Consider the following 19,260-nt stretch of genomic DNA (forward strand, 5'->3'; position numbering starts at 1 on the left):
ATTCAACAAACAACAATAAAATCACTACTTATTGGACTTTCTTTTAAAAGCGGCATCGAGGCGGTCGGTAATAAGTCAACGCTGAAAGCTCGGTTCTGCTTCACTCCGACAACAATGAGCGATCGCGAGCGAGAAGATGGTGTCCTCCAGACCCAATCCCCTGGTCCTCCCAGTGATGCGCCCCCGCTCGGTGGGAAGATCGCGATCCACTTGCGCGGAGTGACGCGTTAAGGAAGCGCCAACACATGGCTGGAGTGTTGGCTCGACGGTAACTTTGAACAGCGAGGTCGGTCGGGATGAATCAGTACGGGTGTTACCCGCCGCCGGTTTTCAACCCGCCACCAGCCTTCATGCCGCCGCCAACCTTTACCCCGCCACCAGCTTTCCCGCCGCCAGGCTTCACCCCGCCGCCTGCTTTCAATCCTCAGTTTCCGTTGCTGCGACCTCCAGTTTTCTTGCCGCCGCCACCGCCTGTGGCGTGGCAGCCGCCCCCCTGGAACGGGCCGGCGACGTCGTGGGGAACGGGGGGCTCGCCGCGTCGCTCATCCTGGTTACAGGGCTGTCACAACAACAGCCAGCTTCAGGGTAAAACATGAATTTAAGTTATGTTTCGGTGGGAAGAAAGTTATTGAAAGAGTTGTCTAGGAAACCTATGTCTGCTAGGGTGATCAACTCTTCCGTATTATAAGTGGTTGTGCCTCATCCCTCGAGGGTTACCCTTTGCGCCATAATTCTGGAAAACGTGGAGGAGACTAGTTGCCCATCAGAAGGTGGTAAGCTGCCTTCTTAGAACATAGAAAAATACAGCACAGAACAGGCTCTTCGGCCCACGATGTTGTGCCGAACTTTTGTCCTAGATTAAAAACAAATTAATCTACACCCCATTATTCTACCGTAATCCATGTACCTATCCAATAGCTGCTTGAAGGTCCCTAATGCTTCTGACTCAACTACTTCCACAGGCAGTGCATTCCATGCCCCCACTACTCTCTGGATAAAGAACCTACCTCTGACCCCCCCATACCTGCTGCACAGTGGCTGTTTAGCACGCTGGGCTAAATTGGTGGCTTTGAAAGCAGACCAAGGCAGGCCAGCAGCACGGTTCGATTCCCGTAATAGCCTCCCCAAACAGGCGCCGGAATGTGGCGACTAGGGGCTTTTCACAGTAACTTCATTGAAGCCTACTGGTGACAATAAGCGATTTTCATTTTCATATCTTCCACCATTCACCTTAAATTTATGTCCCCTTGTAATGGTTTGTTCCACCCGGGGGAAAAGTCTCTGACTGTCTCCTCTATCTATTTCCCTGATCATCTTATAAACCTCTATCAAGTCGCCCCTCATCCTTCGCTCTAATGAGAAAAGGCCAAGCACCCTCAACCTTTCCTCGTCAGACCTACTCTCCATTCCAGGCAACATCCTGGTAAATCTCCTTTGCACCTTTTGCAAAGCTTCCACATTCTAAAATGAGGCGACCAAAACTGCACACACTACTCCAGATGTGGTCTTACCAAGGTTTTGTACAGCTGCATCATCACCTCACGGCTCTTAAATTCAATCCCTCTGCTAATGAACGCTAGCACACCATAGGCCTTCTTCACAGCTTTAGTGGCAACTTTGTGGTGACAATGGTGTTTGGGAGGGTGTTCCAGGATTTTGACCTAGAGACAGTGAAGGACAGTCTGGGTGGTGAGTGACTTGGAGGGGAACCTTTAGGTGGTGGGGCTCCCAGGTTTCTGCTGCACTTGTCTTTCTAGATGGTAGTAATGAGTTTGGAACGTGTTGTCCAAGGAACCTTGGTGAGTTACTGCAGTGCATTTTAGATGATGGGTTTGAATGTTTGTGGAAGGGGGAGCAATCAAGTGGGCTGCTTTGTCCTGGATGGTGTCGAGCTTCTTGAGTGTTGGAGCTGCACTCATCCAGGTAAGTGGAGAGTATTCCATTACACTCCTGGCTTGTGCCTTGTAGATGGTGGCCAGTCGTTGGGGGAGGGGTGGTGGTGCCAGGAGGTGAATTACTCACCGCATGATTCCTAGCTTTTGACCTGCTCTGGTAGTCACAGTATTTATTTGGCTATCCTGATTTAAGGTCTGGTATCCACCAGGATGTTGGTCGTAGGGGATTCAGCGTGGGTAATGCCATTGAATGTCAAGGGGTGATGGTTAGTTCTCTCTTGTAGATGATGGCCACTGCTTGAAAACTTGTGTGGCACAAATGTTACTTGCCAATTGTCGGCCCAAGGATGGATATTATCCAGGTTTTGCTGCATTTGGACATAGAATGCTTCAGTATCTGAGGCGTCGCAAATGGTGCTGAATTTTGTGCAGTCACCTGTGACCATCCCCACTTCTGACCTCACGATGGAAGGAAGGTCATTGATGAAGCAGTTGAAGATAGTTGGGCCGTGGGCACTACCCTGAGGAACTCCTGCAGTGATGTTCTGGCATTAAGATAATTGACCTCCAACCTCCATAAACATCTTCCTTCGTGCCAGGTATGACTCCAGCCAATGGAGGGTTTTCACCCTGATTCCCATTGATTCCAGTTTTGCGAGAGCTCCTTGAAATGAAATGAAATTGCTTATTGAAGTAGGCTTCAACTGAAGTTACTCTGAAAGGCCCCTAGTCGCCACTGTTGCACGTTTTGCTATGGGTGTAAAACGCGTTTATTGGAGTGTATTAACTTGCCTCTGTTAAAGGCCGTGTGCTTAACACTACTAGGCTCTGTATATGTATTTTTCAGCTCAGGAGTCGCCAGATGCCGTATAGACACCTCACAAATATTCCAAGGTCAGGTTCAAAGTAATAAACGATACACCGATTAGTAAGTTCCAAACGATCAATATTTATTATACAATACCTAGTGGTTAGCACAGCTGCCTCACGGCGCTGAGGTCCCAGGTTCGATCCCGGCTCTGGGTCACTGTCCGTGTGGAGTTTGCACATTCTCCCCGTGTCTGCGTGGGTTTCGCCCCCACAACCCAAAGATGTGCAGAGTAGGTGGATTGGCCATGCTAAATTGCCCCCTTAATTGGAAAAAATAATTGGATAATCCAAATTAAAAAAAAAAAAATATTTATTATACAATTATAATAAATACGCATGCACACACTAAGGGACTAAGCTATGACTAAACTAAGCAATCAGAATACTTAACTAAACAGGAACAGGCAAGGTCAGGGAGCGAGGCCTTCGTCCCGGTCTTGATCTGCAACCTTCAGAAAGCGTGCTGGTCACTGGGGGTCTAGCGGACTTGGTTCGCGTAGCGAGCGTCGTATTGGCACTTACGGTTCGGCGGCTGGTGCTCAACGGCTGGAGTCAGGATACACGTTCAAGGTCTTGGTCAAAGCCGGAGCACGAAACAACAGACAGGACCATGTGTGGGGGTCTACTTTTATAGGGGTCCCCAATGTCCTTGCCTTTTCCTGGGCGGGCTTTACCTTCAGGTATCGATTGGATCGCTTCCAATCGATATCTTTTGAATTCCTCCAATGTGAGGGTCTTTCTCGATGGTGGGGGCGGTTTCTATAGTGGATACTTCTGGTGCCGCTCTGTCTGGACATCCACTCAAGTATCTTATTCAAACCCAAATGTTGCCATTGTGTGTGCCTAGATCTGGACTGCCTCATTAGTATGTAAAACGTTCTGCCATTATCACCTTTGGTTTGGGATCTTCCACCTGGCCAGAAACTAGTTTTGCTGCTTGCAAAATGCTAATGAGTGTTTGCAGGCTGCTTGCCTTGGCTAAACTGTTTTTCCCTGCAGTCTTAGCGATTCTCCATTTTGTTTAGTTCAGTGTCCATTTTAGGTGGCTACAGTGGCTACACCACATTCCGGCGCCTGTTCGGGGAGGCTGGTACGGGAATTGAACCGTGCTGTTGGCCTGCCTTGGTCTGCTTTCAAAGCCAGAGATTTAGCCCTGTGCTAAACAGCCACTAAGTGATGTCATACCCGGTCAAATGCTGCCAAGATGTCAAGGGCAGTCACTCTCGCCTTCACTCTTACATTCAGCTCTTTCGTCCATGTTTGAATCTAGACTGTAATGAGGTTGGGAGCTGAGTGACCCTGGAGGCACGGTGGCACAGTTGTTAGCACTGGTGCTTCACCGTGCCAGAGACCCATGTTCAATTTTGGCCATGGGTGATTGGAGTTTGCACACTCCCCATGTCTACGTGGGTTTTCTCCGGGTGCTCCGGTTTCCTCCCACAGTCCAAAGATGTGCAGGTTTGGTCGATTGGCCATGCTAAATTTTCCCTTGGTGTTCAAAGATGTGGGGTTATGGGGCTAGGGTGGGGATTGCGTCTATTTAGAATGCTCTTTCAGCAGGTCGGTGCAGACTTGATGGGCCGAATGGCCGCCTCCTGTACTGTAGGAAATCTATGGAACCCATACTGGACATCCATGAACAAGTTATTGCTGAGTAAGTGCCGATTGAAAGCACTGTGGATGACCCCTTCCATCACTTTGTTGATGATCAAGAGTAGACTAATGCGGCAGTAATTGGCTGGGTAGGATTTGTCCTGTTGTGTACAGGAAAAGAATGGCAATTTTCCACATTGCCTGGTAGCTGCCAGGATTGTAACTGTTCTGGAACAGGTTGGCTAGGGGTGCAGCAAGTTCTGGAGCACGTCTTCAGGCCCATAGCCTTTGCACCATCCAATGCGTTCAACCATTTCTTGATATGGGGCTGGTTTTGCACAGTGGGCTAAACATCTGGTTTGTAATGCAGAACAAGGCAGCAGCGCGGGTTCAATTCCCGTACCATCCTCCCGACTAGGGCTTTTCACAGTAACTTAATTGAAGCCTACTTGTGCCAATAAGCGATTATTATTATATCACGTGGAGTGAATCAAATTGGTTGAAGATTGACATCTGTGATCCGAAGGCAGCCCAGATGGATCATTCAGTCAGCACTTCTGGCTGAAAATTGTTGCAAATGCTTCTGCCTTGCCTTCTGCACTACGTCATTGAGGATGAGGATATTTGTGGAGCTTCCTCCACCACCATTCATAACTGGATGTGACAGGACTGCAGAGCTTAGATCTGATCCGTTGATTGTGAAATCTCTTGTGTCTGTCTATTACTTGCTATTTATGTTGTTCGGCATGCAAGTAGTCCTGTGTTGGAGCTTCACCTGGTTGACGCCTCACTTTTAGGTATACCTGGTGCTGCTCCTGGCATGCACTCTTCATTGAACTAGGGATGAACCCCTGGCTTGGTGGTAATGGTAGAGTGGGGAATATGCCAGGCCATGAGGTTACAGATTGTGGTTGAGTACAATTCTGTTACTGATGATGGCCCACAGCTCCTCATGGATGCCTAGTAAGGAGCTGCTAGATCTGTTCTGAATCTGTCCCATTTGGCACGATGGAGGATATCCTCAATGTGAAGGCCGGAATTTGCCTCCACTAGGACTGACTGTGGTTGCTCCTACCGATACTGTCTTGGACAGATGCATCTGTGGTGGGCAGGTTGGTGAGGGTGAGGGCAAGTATGTTTTTCCCTCCTGTTCCCTTACCACCAACTGCAGTCCCAGTCTAGCAGCTATGTCCTTTAGGACCCGACCAGCTCAGTCTGTGGTGGTACTACCGAGCCATTCTTGGTGATGGATATTGAAATTCCCCGCCCAGAGTACATTCTGTGCCGTTGCCATCCTCAGTATGCATCCTCGTTGCTTCCTCCCAAGTGGTATTCAACATGGAAGAGTACTGATTCATCAGCGGAGTGTGGACGGTATGTGGATATCAGCTGGAGGTTTCCTTGCCCATGTTTGATCTGAAGCCATGAGACTTGATGGGGTCCAGAGTCGATGTTGAATACTTCCAGGGCAACTCACTCCCGCTTTCTGGGACATGATCTGTAATATATGATTCAGTGAGTATGACCATATCAGGCTGTTGATTGACTAGTCTGTGGGACAGCTCTCCCAATTTTGGCATAATTTTTGGGTCTGGAGTCACTTGTGGGCTGGACTAGGTAAGGATGGCAGAATTCCTTCTGTCAGGGGCAGCACGGTGGCATATTGGTTAGTGCTGAGGACCCAGGTTCAATCCTGGCCCCGGTCACTGTCCATGTGGAGTTTGCACATTCTCTCAGTGTGCCTGTGGATCTCACTCCCACAACCCAAAAAGGTGTGCGGGTTAGGATTGGCCACGCTAATTGCCCCTTAATTGGAAAAAAAGAATTGGTAAATTTATACTTTTTAAAAATTCCTTCCATAATTCCTTCCATATGTTCCCTCTTCTCTCTTGTAAAAAAAAATAATGGGCAGCACGGTAGCATTGTGGATAGCATACTGGCTTCACAGCTCCAGGGTCCCAGGTTCGATTCCGTCTTGGGTCACTGTCTGTGCGGAGTCTGCACATCCTCCCCGTGTGTGCGTGGGTTTCCTCCGGGTGCTCCAGTTTCCTCCCACAGTCCAAAGATGTGCAGGTTAGGTGGATTGGCCATGATAAATTGCCCTTAGTGTCCAAAATTGCCCTTAGGGTTGGGTGGGGTTACTGGGTTATTGGGATAGGGGGAGGTGTTGACCTTGGGTAGGGTGCTCTTTCCAAGAGCCGGTGCAGACTCGATGGGCCGAATGGCCTCCTTCTGCACTGTAAATTCTATGATAAAGGGCAGGAGTGAACCAGATGGGTTTTTACAGCAATTGACAATGGTCATCAAAAGACCTTTAATTCCAGATATTTTATTGAGTTTCAATTCCAACATCTGCCGCGCTGGGATTCAAATACAAACCCAACGGTTTGCACTGCGTCTCTGAATTACTCGTTCAGCGACTATACCACTTTGTCATCGCCTCTCGTCTGGGCTATATCTGACTCCAAGCTCACAGCATTGTGGATGACGCCAAGTCGCCCTCTGAAATGACCTAGCAGGCCATTCAGTTGTATTCAGGGAGGCTCACCAGCATCTTCTCGAGGCCAATTAGGGATGGCCAGTTAATGCTGACTTCCTGTCGATGAATAAAAAGACTTTGGTACCAGGTTGACACCTAACGAAGCACTCTCATCAAAAGATTCTTGCACCTGTTTGCTTAACCCTTGGCTCACTGGACCACGCTCAACAACCCTGCAAACCGATGACAGCATCAGTTCCTGATGACGCACCTCACATTTGAGTGCAAACCTCACTGACTGTAATCCCTTAACTGACCCGAGGGGTGAGGTTCCAGGTTGCAACCTTCCACAGAAAACCTGGGCAACCTGCAACCGCTTGAGGACAGGCCAGGGACGATGTGGCCACTCGTTCCACAAATAACATGAGGGACAAATTATGATCAGGCCGTCCAAGTCGAACTATTGGCCACAAACGGAACATCTGTACTGATATCCATTCCTAGTTGCACCAAATCCACTCGGTGCCGTGAGGCAGCAGTGCTAACCACTGTGCCGCCGTGCCGCTTGTAATATTTCCCCCATCGTACTCTATGAGGGTGGTATGGTGGCGCAGTGGTTAGCAGTGCTGCCTTGCGGGGCCGAGGACCCAGATTCAATTCCGGTGCTGGGTCACTGTCCATGTGGAGTTTGCACATTCTCCTCGTGTCTGTGTGGATCTCACCCCCACAACCCAAAGTTGTGCAGGATAGGTGAATTGGCCACGGTAAATTGCCGCTTAATTGGAAAGCGACGGATAATTGACAGCTCTGCCCGGCATGTGCAGAAATGATAAAACATTAAGTAAACAACTCTGTTAAGTCATGCAACCCCTCCTCGTCTTTTGTGTACGCGAGACCTATTTAAAGATTCCGAGTAGATTTGATTGAATCTCCAACAATAAGTTTGTGTATTCTACTCTGGGTGCAGTTGATCCTATTGACCAGCCTCCTGTATTGAATAATCAGTTATCATTGTTGGCTGTTGACTTGAGTTTTGGATTTATTTAAGCTGTTTTAAGCCTGTATAGGGGACTAACTAGTTTTCTTTCCACTCTTTGACCCCATCCCACCTATTTATAAATCAAACCAGGTAACCATGACCAGAAGTGGCCAAACCAGCAAGCTTCAACCCAGTGGTCTCCAAACACCAACCAATATGATTGCAGAAAACACAAGGTAATGTTGATATCCCACATTTCAACTCTGCTATTTTCCGAAGCATGTTTGGGCGGTGTTGAGGGGAAATTTTACAGCAATTTGACGGCAGTGTACTTCACACTCACGAGAGACCAGACAAAGACTCTTGGAGTTATGAACAAGGCCTATTTTACAGCTACAGCTGGGCTGATGAGGTTCCAAGCTGGCATGCCAGAGAGCCTTGATTCAAGGATTGTACAGACCGATATACTTCAGATTCAGTTACAAGAAATTAGCATATACCAACCGTTTGTAACAAGTTATCTATGTCCACGCATGACTATCGATTAGATTTACGTCATGCATAGTATATGAGAACAATTAACCAATTACAAGTATACGCTTAATTATAATATCTGATCAGTGAAACGACATATTTCTGTTTTTTTTAAAACGCATTTTATTCAAATTTGTATCAAAGTAGTTACAGCAAATAAACACCCCGGGAAACATTCTTCCCAACAATCAACTATACAGTTTGTACAGATTTTTCTCCTTTTTCACCCCCCCCCCCCCCCCTTCCCTCTCCCCATCACCCACCCCCCAGTGACGAACAGCTCCTCAAACACGGTCACAAACATCCCCACCTTTTCTCAAACTCCCCTGCTGAGCCCCTTAGCTCACACTTTATCTTCTCTAACCGCAGGAAGTCATACAAGTCACCCAATCATGCTGCTACCCCCGGTGGCGATGCCGACCGCCACTCCAGCAAAATTCTTGCCGATGCAATCAGAGAGGCGAAGGCCAAGACATCGGCTTTCCTGCTCTCCATGAGCTCCAGCTTCTCTGAAACCCCAAATATCGCCACCAAAGGGTCCGGGTCCACTCCCTCCTCCACGATGCGCCCTGTGCACCACCTTAAACTGTATCAGGCTCATCCTTGCACAAGATGAGGTCACATTTACCCTTCACAGTGCCTCACTCCATACTCTCCAATTGATCTCCATTCCCAACTCCGCTTCCTATTTCTCATTAATCTTCACCACCCGCTCGCCTCCCTGCTCCCCCAGCCACTTAGATATATCCCCAATTCTTCCCTCCCCTTCCGCATCCGGAAGCAGCAGTCGCTCCAGCAGGGTGTATCCTGACAATCTAGGGAATCCCTTCCAGACCTTTCGCGCAAAGTCCCTAACCTGTAGATACCTGAACTCACTCCCCCTCGGCAGCTCTACCCTCTCCCTTAGCTCCTCCAGACAGACAAACCCTTCCTCCAAATACAAATCCCTCACCGTGACCAGCCCCACTTCCCTCCACCTTCCCCGTCCATACAAAGTCAGAGATGATTGTGTGCACTTTCCGAAAAAAAAGGCCTTTTGTATAAAGATCGGGAGAGCCTGAAAGATAAACAAGAACCTCTGCAGAATATTCATTTTCACCACTTGGACCCTCCCTGCCAGCGTTAAGTGCAGTGTATCCCACCTCCCTGGCCTCCTCCACCAGCTTCGTTAAGTTCCACTTATGGAGCCCCATCCATTCCCTCGCTACCTGAATCCCCAAGTACCTAAACCTATCCCTCGCTACAGTACATGGCATCCCCCCTAAATTAGCCCGCTGTGCCAGCTCATTCACTGGGAATACCTCGCTTTTCCCTACGTTCAGCTTGTATCCCGAGAACCCTCCCCAGCAGGCCCATAATCCTTCCCATACTCCAACATACACCAAGAGGTCATCGGCATAGAGCGACACCTGATGCTCCCTCTGTCCCCTCATTATCCCCTGCCACTCTGCCGATCCCCTGAGAGCCATCGCCAATGGCTCTATGGCCAGTGCAAACAGCAGCGGTGACAGCGGGCACCCCTGCCTCGTACCCCTGTGCAAGTCAAAGCTTCATGCACTCATATCAGTTGTCCTCACCCTCGCTCTTGGCGCCACATACAGCAACCGCCTGCGCTTCACAAAGCCTGTTTGATCTTCTGCAACCACCCCCGGGACACAATCCTCCATCCTCTCCACCAACAACTTATCCATATCATATCCATGTTCAATAGTGGTATGGGTCTATACGACCCACATTCCACCGGATCCTTGCCTTTTTTTGGGATTAGTGTGATTACTGCTTGCTTCATCGTCTCCGGCAACTCCCCCTTCTCCAGTCCTTCATTAAATGCCGCCAACAGATGTTGTGCCACGTCCGCCGCAAATTCCTTATAAAATTCTGCCGGGTACCCATCCGGCCCAGGGGCCTTCCCCGACTTCATATCCCTGATACTATCCCTCAGCACCTCCTTCAGCCCCAGGGGCTCCTTCAACGCCTGCCTCTTTGCTTCCTCCACCTGGGGAAATTCCAGCTCGTCCAGAAACCACCCGTCTCCCCCTCCTCTCCTCCTGGGTCTGCCTCATAAAGTCCCTGGTAATACTCTCTAAATGCCTCATTTATCTTCCATGGCTCTGACACCACAACCCTAGCCCTAGTTCGGATCTTCAATATTTCCCTGAATGCAGCCTGCCTCCGCAGCTGGTGCGCCAGCATGCAGCTCGCCTTCTCCCCATACTCGTATTGCACCCCTCCTGCCCTACGTTGTTGCCCTACTGCCCTCCCTGTTGTCAGCCTATCAAATTGCCCTTGCAACTTTTTCCTCCTCGCCAATCCCTCCACGGTGAGCACCCTCGAATATTCCCTGTCCACCTCCACTATCTCGCTCACGAGGCGTCATGTTCCGCCCTCCTTTCCTTATTCGCACAAACCGTAAATGAAATAATTTCTCCCCGGAAAAATGGCCACCGACACCTCCCCATTCTGATTGAACTCCACATAATCCCTAATCGGCAACCGCACCTTATCACAAAAACCTCCATCCGCCAACAACCCCGAGTCAAACCTCCACCCCCGCCTCTGCTCTCGTCCCGTACTGAACCGAATATCCAGCCAGTGGGGTGCATGGTCCGAGATAACTATCCCCGCATACTCTGCCCCCTCCACCCCAACCAAAATCTCCCGACTCACTAAAAGTAATCAATCCTCGAATACACCTTATAGACGTGTGAAAAGAAGGAATGCTCCCTTCCCCCTGGCTTCTGAAAGCGCCTTGGATCCACCATATCCATCCTCTCCATAAACACCCCCCCAATCAGCTCCCTTGCCATTTGTACCCTACCCATCGACCTGGGGCTCGATCTATCCATCCTCGGCTCCAGGACACAGTTAAAATCTCCTCCCATGATCAACTGGTACGTGGCCAAATCCAGGATTGCTGCTAGCAACCCCCTATAAAACCCACATCATCCCAATTTGGGGCACACACATTTACCAACGCTACCAGTGCCCCTTCCAATACCCCACTCACAATCACATATCTCCCACCTGGATCCCTCACCTCCTTCGCACTCGTGATTCCCATTTTTGCTCCTTAAAATCACAACACCCCTCGATTTCAAATCAAACCCCAAGTGAAAAACCTGCCCGACCCACCCCTTCCTTAACCTAACCTGGTCCTTCACACGGAGGTGATTCTCCTGCAAAAAGACAACCCTCACTTTCATGCTCCTGAAGTGCGCGAACACCTGCGACCTTTTAACCGGCCCATTCAGTCCCCGGACGTTCCACGTTACCAACCTTACCGGAGGCTTGTGCCTCCAATCCTCTCTACCGTCCGTCATCTTCCCCACTTAACTCCTGCCCCATTAATTTCACCTAGCCCATCCCAGATGGCCCCTTTCTTCGCCCTTGACCATGTCATCTCTCACCCCCTGCTGCGTTGCAGAAACCCCCTCCCCCAGCTTTTTCCCTTCTCCTTCTTCCCCCCCTCCCCCAGCCACCCCTCTTGACCTTCTCCCCCACCACCTCACTTCCGTTCCCCGGTATAACCTGCTAGCGCGGCTGCCCCTGCCCAAAGGCACCTCCTAATTACCTCCCCCCTCCTCAAAGAAGAAAGCCTTCTGCTGGCCTTACCCTCCCCCACCCAAACAAGGACTTCTCCTGAACTCCAAGTAGCCTTCTCCAAAAGCAAACAAACAGATGTTAAACACAAACAGTCCCATGAAACAGGAGTGGGGATGGGAACATCCTTCTCCACATAAACCTTTCACCCCTACAACTCCTTACAATCTCAACATTGAGCAGAAACCACACCCCGACAAAAAAAGGCGAAAATCCCCCAATCCCTACACCCACTTCAACCATGCTACCGACCATTACATAGTGTCAGCACCCCGGTTCCCAAGCATTGTCCACTCAGTTCTCCCCCAGTTTATGCTCCTTAATGAAGTCTTCGGCCGCTTCTTGCGCCTCTAAATAATACTCTCGGCCTCCGAACGTCACCCATGATTTTGCCGGGTGGAGCACCCCAAACCTGATCTGTCACCGGTACAGCACCGCCTTGGCCTTGTTGAAACCTGCCCACTGTTTTGCCAACTCGGCTCCGATGTCCTGATAAATCCAGATGTTATTTCCCTCCCAGTTGCAGCTACGCTTCTCCCTGGCCCACCGTAGAATTTTCTCTTTCTCCACAAATTTGTGGAGTCTCACGATCACCGACCGTGGCGGCTCCCCAGCTCTAGGATTCTGCCTCCGAGACCTAAGCGCTCAGTCCACTTCAGGTGTCTTATCTAGCACCCCTTCTGCCAACAGTCCCGCCAGCATCCTCGAGACGTACCTCGTGGCGCTCACATCTTCCACCCCAGGCAGGCCCACTATTCACAGGTTCTGCCTTCTCGAGGCATTCTCCTGCTCCTTCACCTTTGCCCTCAGCGTTTTACAAAGGTCTCCTAGGAGCCCCATCTCCGCCTCCAGAGCCACCACACGATTGCTGTGGTCCGAGATCACTCCTTCAATCTCCCGAATCTATGACCCCTGAACCTCCAAACTCCTCTCCATCCGCTCCAAAGTACTCTTCAGGGGTGCCACAGCTTCTGCAATGGCCTTTGGATGATCCTCATACATTTCTTTCCTCTGTTTATGGAATTCCTCATTGATAAAAGTCATCAGTTCCTGTATCTGGAGCCTTACAGCTTTCCCCTCCCCTGCCTGCATGCTGGAAGAGACTGTCTGTGAAGCACAACAATGTTTCAACTTTCCAGCCAAACCCCTCACTTTTTTCTGCCGTGTCCGGTGATCAGAAGACGTACCATTCCAGGGGTAAACTACTCTAACATTCACCTACGCCTTTTCATCAAAATTCCACCCAGATCTGGGTAAAAAGAGCCCTTTTGTGTGACTTTGAACAGGAACAGCCCTTTATGTGACCAATCATTCCATGGTCACAAGCAGAAGTTGACATATTTCTGTTATCTTACAATTATCTATATTGGTGATCCGTTATCTGGCTTGTGCCCATCAGTCACCCACCCTGTCGAGATTCCTTGCTGTTTAATGGCTCTTCTCGATATATGGATGCTGCAATAGACAAACAGCTCCACTTCCCCTTCGAATATTGCCATAGGAATGATTGGTCACATAAAGGGCTGTTCCTGTTCAAAGTCACACAAAAGGGCTCTTTTTACCCATGTATCAGAACAGGGAACTGGATCACAGTTTAACATCTACAATATTGTATCATTTGTGACAGTGCAACAGTCTTCGGCCTTCACTGAGGTGTTAATTCTTTGCTCAAGTGGGACCTTAACGTCCAACTGAGATATGCGACCATCACCAACTGAATCAAGCTGACATCACTCCACGTGAGTTGCTTTCAGTATCACGGGGAGACTTGCCGTGCCTCCTGGTGGTCAGCTGAGGAGCAAAATTAGCAGCAGCCTGAAGATAAAAAAGGGGGAGACTAAATCTGGTCGCCTTCCCCTCACGGCCATTTTAGCGTGTTATGCACAGTACACACAATATCTTTGCTCAGATTTATTATCGTGCTCAAGATTCAGTATTCTGTAATTTTATTTTGCATTGGCTGGTTAAATTATCCAGTAATTAATAATGATTTTCTTCACCCAATTGTGGGGAATTAACATGAATCATGAGGTTGAGCCTGGAAATGCTTAGTGGTGGTTTACAGTTGCCCTTCTTGTAATGTGGAGTGAGGCACTGAACTAATTTATTTTTCTGATTTGATTTCCAACGGCAGAAAATGAAAAAGGAGCTGGTGTACACTCACTACTGCGATACCTGTGATCGGGGCTTCAAAAAACAGGAGAAATACAATGAGCATTTGTCTCAGCACATCCAGGTGAGAGGGGCTCCGGTTGGGGCAAGCATGGTAGTTTTGTCTGAATTGCTTCCTAAGACGAGCTGCACCCACCTGAACCAAAAGCATTAAAAGCATGCAAGTGTTCAATTTGCCATGTTTAGATTCTGGGTGCAGGACAGTGAGCTGGATACTGGTCTTTGGCCTTGGGGACCTGAGTGCACATCCATCCCAGGCTGATGGGATGAAACTATCTTCTGCATGCTGGCCTTTGGGTAACTTCAATTGAGATGTAAGTGGACACAGGTTGGGTGCATAAAATTAGCAACTGGTGCAAAATGGGGATATTGTCTTTCAGATATGCTTCAGCATCGTTGGTGTGGAAATTAAGGTGAAAATACGACACTTGTGCAGAAAGAGAGATCTTTTCTGCAGTTGGGGTTGAACAGCTGTTTTGACCTGGCGTGCAGAATGCTTCACTCTGTATCTGGCTGTTTAATCCTTTGCATCGGGACTGAATTGACTCTGAATGCCTGAAATGTGAAAACTTCACTTGGTTGACATAAATTCTTGGCACGTACCGATCCCCAAGGGACAGAACATACAATTTGGGGAGGGCTGGAAGAAAAATTCATGCTGATTTGTAGAATCTTGAAGCTGATAGCAGATTGCAAAGTTCAGTGACAGAATAGTTACACAAATTGACCTTTGTTGCACTGTATCAAATTTTCTTGGTAATTATTCTGACCAGTTGAAATCTGCCCGGACAAATCCATCAATTTGTGCAACTATTCCGTCACTAAACTTTGCAACCTACTGTCAGTTTCAAGATTCCACAATTCAGCAGAAATATTTCTTCCAGCCCTCCCCAAATTGTACGTTTTGTCCCTTGGTGGGAGGTACGTGCCTTGAATTTGTTAACCTGCTCCTGCTGTATTCCCAGTTTCACGATTTGATCGAGAGCCCTCAACAAGATTCTCATAATGTCCAAAATGAATTAGATTGAACCGTCCCAACGCGAAGCAGTCCGCTTGATCTGCATCACATCCACTACCCTAAACCTGCACTTCTCTATCAGCAGTGCACACTGGCTGTAGTGTGTATTTTCTAAATATGCTTTGCAGCAATTTGTCAAGACTCATTCGAACAAGCACCCAAACCCGCAACATCCAGACCCAGGAGAACAAGGACTGAGGGCTCATGGGCACACCACTCTGACTCACTTCCTAACATGCATATATTGCATCATTACTTCTTTGTCACTGGGTTAAAATCCGCAAACTCCCTCTCTAAAAGCACTTGGAGTGTTACAACCCAATGGACTACAGCGCTTCAAGAAAGTGGTGTACCATTATTCTCTCGAGAGCAGTTAGGGCTGGGTAATAAATGCTGACCTTCTCAATGATGCGCACATCCCATAAATAAATTTTAAAAAGTGGAGGCACTGCACATTTTATCTTTTAGTTGTGAATGTTGTAACAAAATGTGAGTGCACAGATTGAAGACAATGAAGCTATTTGGGGACAGGCGAGCCCAGCTGCTGTGTATCAGACTTTCCCTAAAAGTGCTTCTACGGTCTGTTTATTTGTGTTAACATGCAGACTCTTACACAGAGAGTGGTGGGTGTGTGGAATGCACTGCCAGAAGAGGTGGTGGAGCCTGAGTCATTAGGGGCATTTAAGCAACTCTTGGACAGGCACATGGACAGCAGTAAATTGAAGGGGTGTAGGTTAGGTTGACCTTAGATTAAGTAAATGGTCGGCGCAACATCGTGGGCGGAAGAACCTGTACTGTGCTGTACTGTTCTATGTTCAATTTCATAGTGAGGTCTCAAAAATCTGTTCCATTCACTTTTCTCATTTCCATCTGGACAGTCAAATATTTTAAATAGGATTCTGGCTGAGGGCATGAGTAGCTTCTTTTCACCAGATCATGCCACCCAAAAGCTTTTTGTTTAATCTCTACAGATTGCAGAAGGCTCTGTGAAGGGTGAATGCATCCTCTTCGTGCACTAGTCTTAGCCTCATCCAATTTACAATAGTTCACAGGGTGCATATGACGGTGGCCAGAATGAGCAGGTTTTTTGAGGGGGTGGAGGATAGGCCGGGGCGGGGGGGGGCACGAACCATGTCCACATGTTTTGGGCCTGTCCGAAACTGGAGGGATTCTGGCAGAGGTTGGCTGACGTGATGTCTGAGCTGCTGAGACTGAAGGTGGTCCCAAGTCCAGAAATGGCAATTTTTGGAGTGTTGGAAGACACGTCAGTCCAGGGGCTGAGAGAGGCTGACGTTTTGGCCGTTGCCTCTTTGGTAGCCCGGAGATGGATCTTGTTGGGATGGTGGGACTCGGGGCCGCCGAATCCGGGGGTGTGAGTCAGCGACCTCGCGGAATTTCTTAGGTTCGAGAAAATCAAGTTCGCCTTGAGAGGGTCTGTGGCGGGGTTTGCCCGGAGGTGGAAACCATTTATAGATTTCTACCAGGTTAGTTAGGTCGGAAGGGAGGGGGGGACCCTTGGGGTTAAAAAAAGAAGGCAGAGGGTGGAGGGTAACAGCAGGGAGGGTGGGGCGCGGGGGTGTTGGTTATTTATTTGTTATGAGATTTCCTGTTCTCTTTTTGGTTTTGGTTGCATATGGTGTATGTATAGAAATGCCTTAATAAAAACCTTTTGAAGGCCAGAACACCGGCCTCTTTCGCCTCCTGCACTCCCGGCTCCACGGCAACCCCAAAAATTGCGAGTCCCCAGCCTGGCTTGACCCTGGATCCCACCACCCTCGACACCGTCCTTGCTACCCCCTTCCAAAATTCCCCCAGCGCTGGGCATGCCCAGAACACATGGGCATGGTTCGCTGGGCTCCCCGAGCACCTAGCACACCTGTCTTCGCCCCTGAAAAACCTACTCATCCGCGTCCCGGTCATGTGGGCCCTATGTAGAACCTTGAACTGTATGAGGCTAAGCCTCGCACAGGAAGAGGAGGAATTCACTCTCTCCAGGGCATCCGCCACGTTCCCTCCTCAATCTCCTCATCCAGCTCCTCTTCCCATTTACCCTTCAGCTCCTCCACCGAGGTCTCATCCACCTCCTGCATGACGTGGTACACGTTCGAAATCCTCCCTCCTCCAACCCACACCCCCGAGAGCACCCTGTCCCGTATCCCACGTGGGGGCAGCAGAGGGAACCCCTCCACCTGCCGCCTGGCAAACGCCCTAACCTGCATGTACCTAAACATGTTCCCCGGGGGGAGCCCAAACTTCCCCTCTAACTCACCCAGGCTCGCAAACCTCCCATCCACAAACAGGTCCCTCAACCTCCTAATACCTACCCTGTGCCAGCCAAGAAACCTGCCATCAATACTCCCTGGTACAAACCGGTGGTTCCCCCGTATCGGGGACTCCATTGAGCCCCCCACCTCTCCCCATGCCGTCTCCATTGCCCCCAGATTTTGAGGGTAGCCGCCACCACCGGGCTCGTGGTATACCTCATTGGAGGGAGGGGCAACGGCGCCGTTACCAACGCCTCCAGGCTCGTGTCCACACAGGACGCCATCTCCATCCTCTTCCATGCTGCCCCTGCCCCGCCCATTACCCACTTACGCACCATCGCTGCGTTGGCAGCCCAATAGTACTCACAGAGGTTGGGCAGCGCCAGCCCCCCTCATCCCTGCCCCGCTCCAAAAACACCCTTCTCACCCTCTGAGTCCCATGCGCCCATACAAATCCCGTAATACTCCTGTTGACCCTCCTAAAATGGCCTTTGGGATAAGGATGGGGAGGCACTGGAACAGGAACAAAAACCTCAGGAGCACCGCCATCTTGACTGACTGCACCCTGCCCGCCAGCGACAGCGGCAACATGTCCCATCTTTTAAACTCCTCCTCCATTTGCTCCACCAGCCTAGTGAGGTTAAGTTTGTGTAGGGCCCCCCAGCTCCTATCCACCTGGACTCCCAGGTACCTAAAGCTCCTCCCTGCCCTTTTCAGTGGGAGCCTACCAATCCCCTCCTCTTGATCCCCCGGGTGCACGACACACAGCTCACTCTTACCCAGGTTGAGCTTGTACCCTGAAAAGCCCCCAAATTCCCTACGAATCTTCATCACCTCCGGCATTTCACCCACTGGATCCGCAACATATCGCAACAAGTCATCTGCGTATAGTGACACTCGGTGCTCCTCCCCACCCCGCATCAGACCCATCCAATTCCTCGACTCGCTCAACGCCATGGCCAGGGGCTCAATTGCCAACGCAAAGAGCAAGGGGGACAGGGGACATAACTGTCTCGTCCCCCGGTACAACCAAAAGTACTCCGATCTCCTCCTATTCGTGGCTACGCTCACCATCGGGGCCTCATATAACAGCCTCACCCAACTGACAAACCCCTCCCCAAACCCAAACTTTTCCAGCACCTCCCACAAGTACTACCACTCAACCCTATCAAAGGCCTTCTCTGCGTCTAATGCTACCACTATCTCCGCCTCCCCTTCTACCGCCGGCATCAGTATAACATTCAGAAGCCTACGTATATTGGTGTTCAGCTGCCTTCCCTTCACAAATCCCGTCTGGTCCTCATGAATGACCCCCGGCACACAGTCCTCTATCCTTGTGGCCAAGATCTTCGCCAACAGCTTGGCATCCACATTTAACAACGAGATCGGCCTTTATGATCCACACTGCAGGGGGTCCTTGTCCCGTTTAAGGATCAAGGAAATCAGCTCCCGTGACATAGTCGGGGGCAAAGCCCCCCACCTCCCTTGCCTCGTTAAAGGTCCTAACCAACAGGGGGCCCAGCAGGTCTGCGTACATTTTGCAAAATTCGCCCGGGAACCCATCCGGCCCCGGCGCCTTCCCCAACTGCATGCTGCCTATCCCTCTGACCAGCTCCTCCAGCTCAATCGGCGCCCCCAGCCCCTCCTCCACCTTCGGAAATCTTAGCCTGACCAAAAAGTGCCCCATTCAATTCCCCATAAAAGTCCCTGAAGACCCCATTAATGTCCACCCCCCTTCGCACCACATTTCCTCCCCTATCCGTCACTCCACCAATCTCCCTGGCCGCGTCCCGCTTACAGAGCTGATGCGCCAGCATGCTACTCGCCTTCTCCCCATATTCGTACACCGCTCCCTG

At 49.9% G+C, this 19,260-nt stretch overlaps 1 protein-coding gene across 2 annotated transcripts in view; it reads left to right on the forward strand.

The window, feature by feature from the left end:
• Positions 1-87: 87 nt before the first annotated feature.
• Positions 88-19,260, forward strand: part of nufip1 (nuclear FMR1 interacting protein 1) — a 53,357-nt gene continuing 34,184 nt past the window's right edge. The window contains exons 1-3 of one of the 2 annotated variants that reach the window (XM_038802696.1): positions 88-268; positions 7,967-8,052; positions 14,085-14,186. In XM_038802696.1, the coding sequence (XP_038658624.1) occupies positions 14,088-14,186 (99 nt within the window). In that variant the 5' untranslated portion in view covers positions 88-268; positions 7,967-8,052; positions 14,085-14,087. Of the gene's footprint in view, positions 586-7,966; positions 8,053-14,084; positions 14,187-19,260 lie in introns of both variants that reach the window. The other variant, XM_038802695.1, reaches the window with a different exon arrangement.

The sequence above is a fragment of the Scyliorhinus canicula genome, chromosome 7, assembly GCF_902713615.1.
Source record: "Scyliorhinus canicula chromosome 7, sScyCan1.1, whole genome shotgun sequence".
Classification (NCBI taxonomy): domain Eukaryota; kingdom Metazoa; phylum Chordata; class Chondrichthyes; order Carcharhiniformes; family Scyliorhinidae; genus Scyliorhinus; species Scyliorhinus canicula.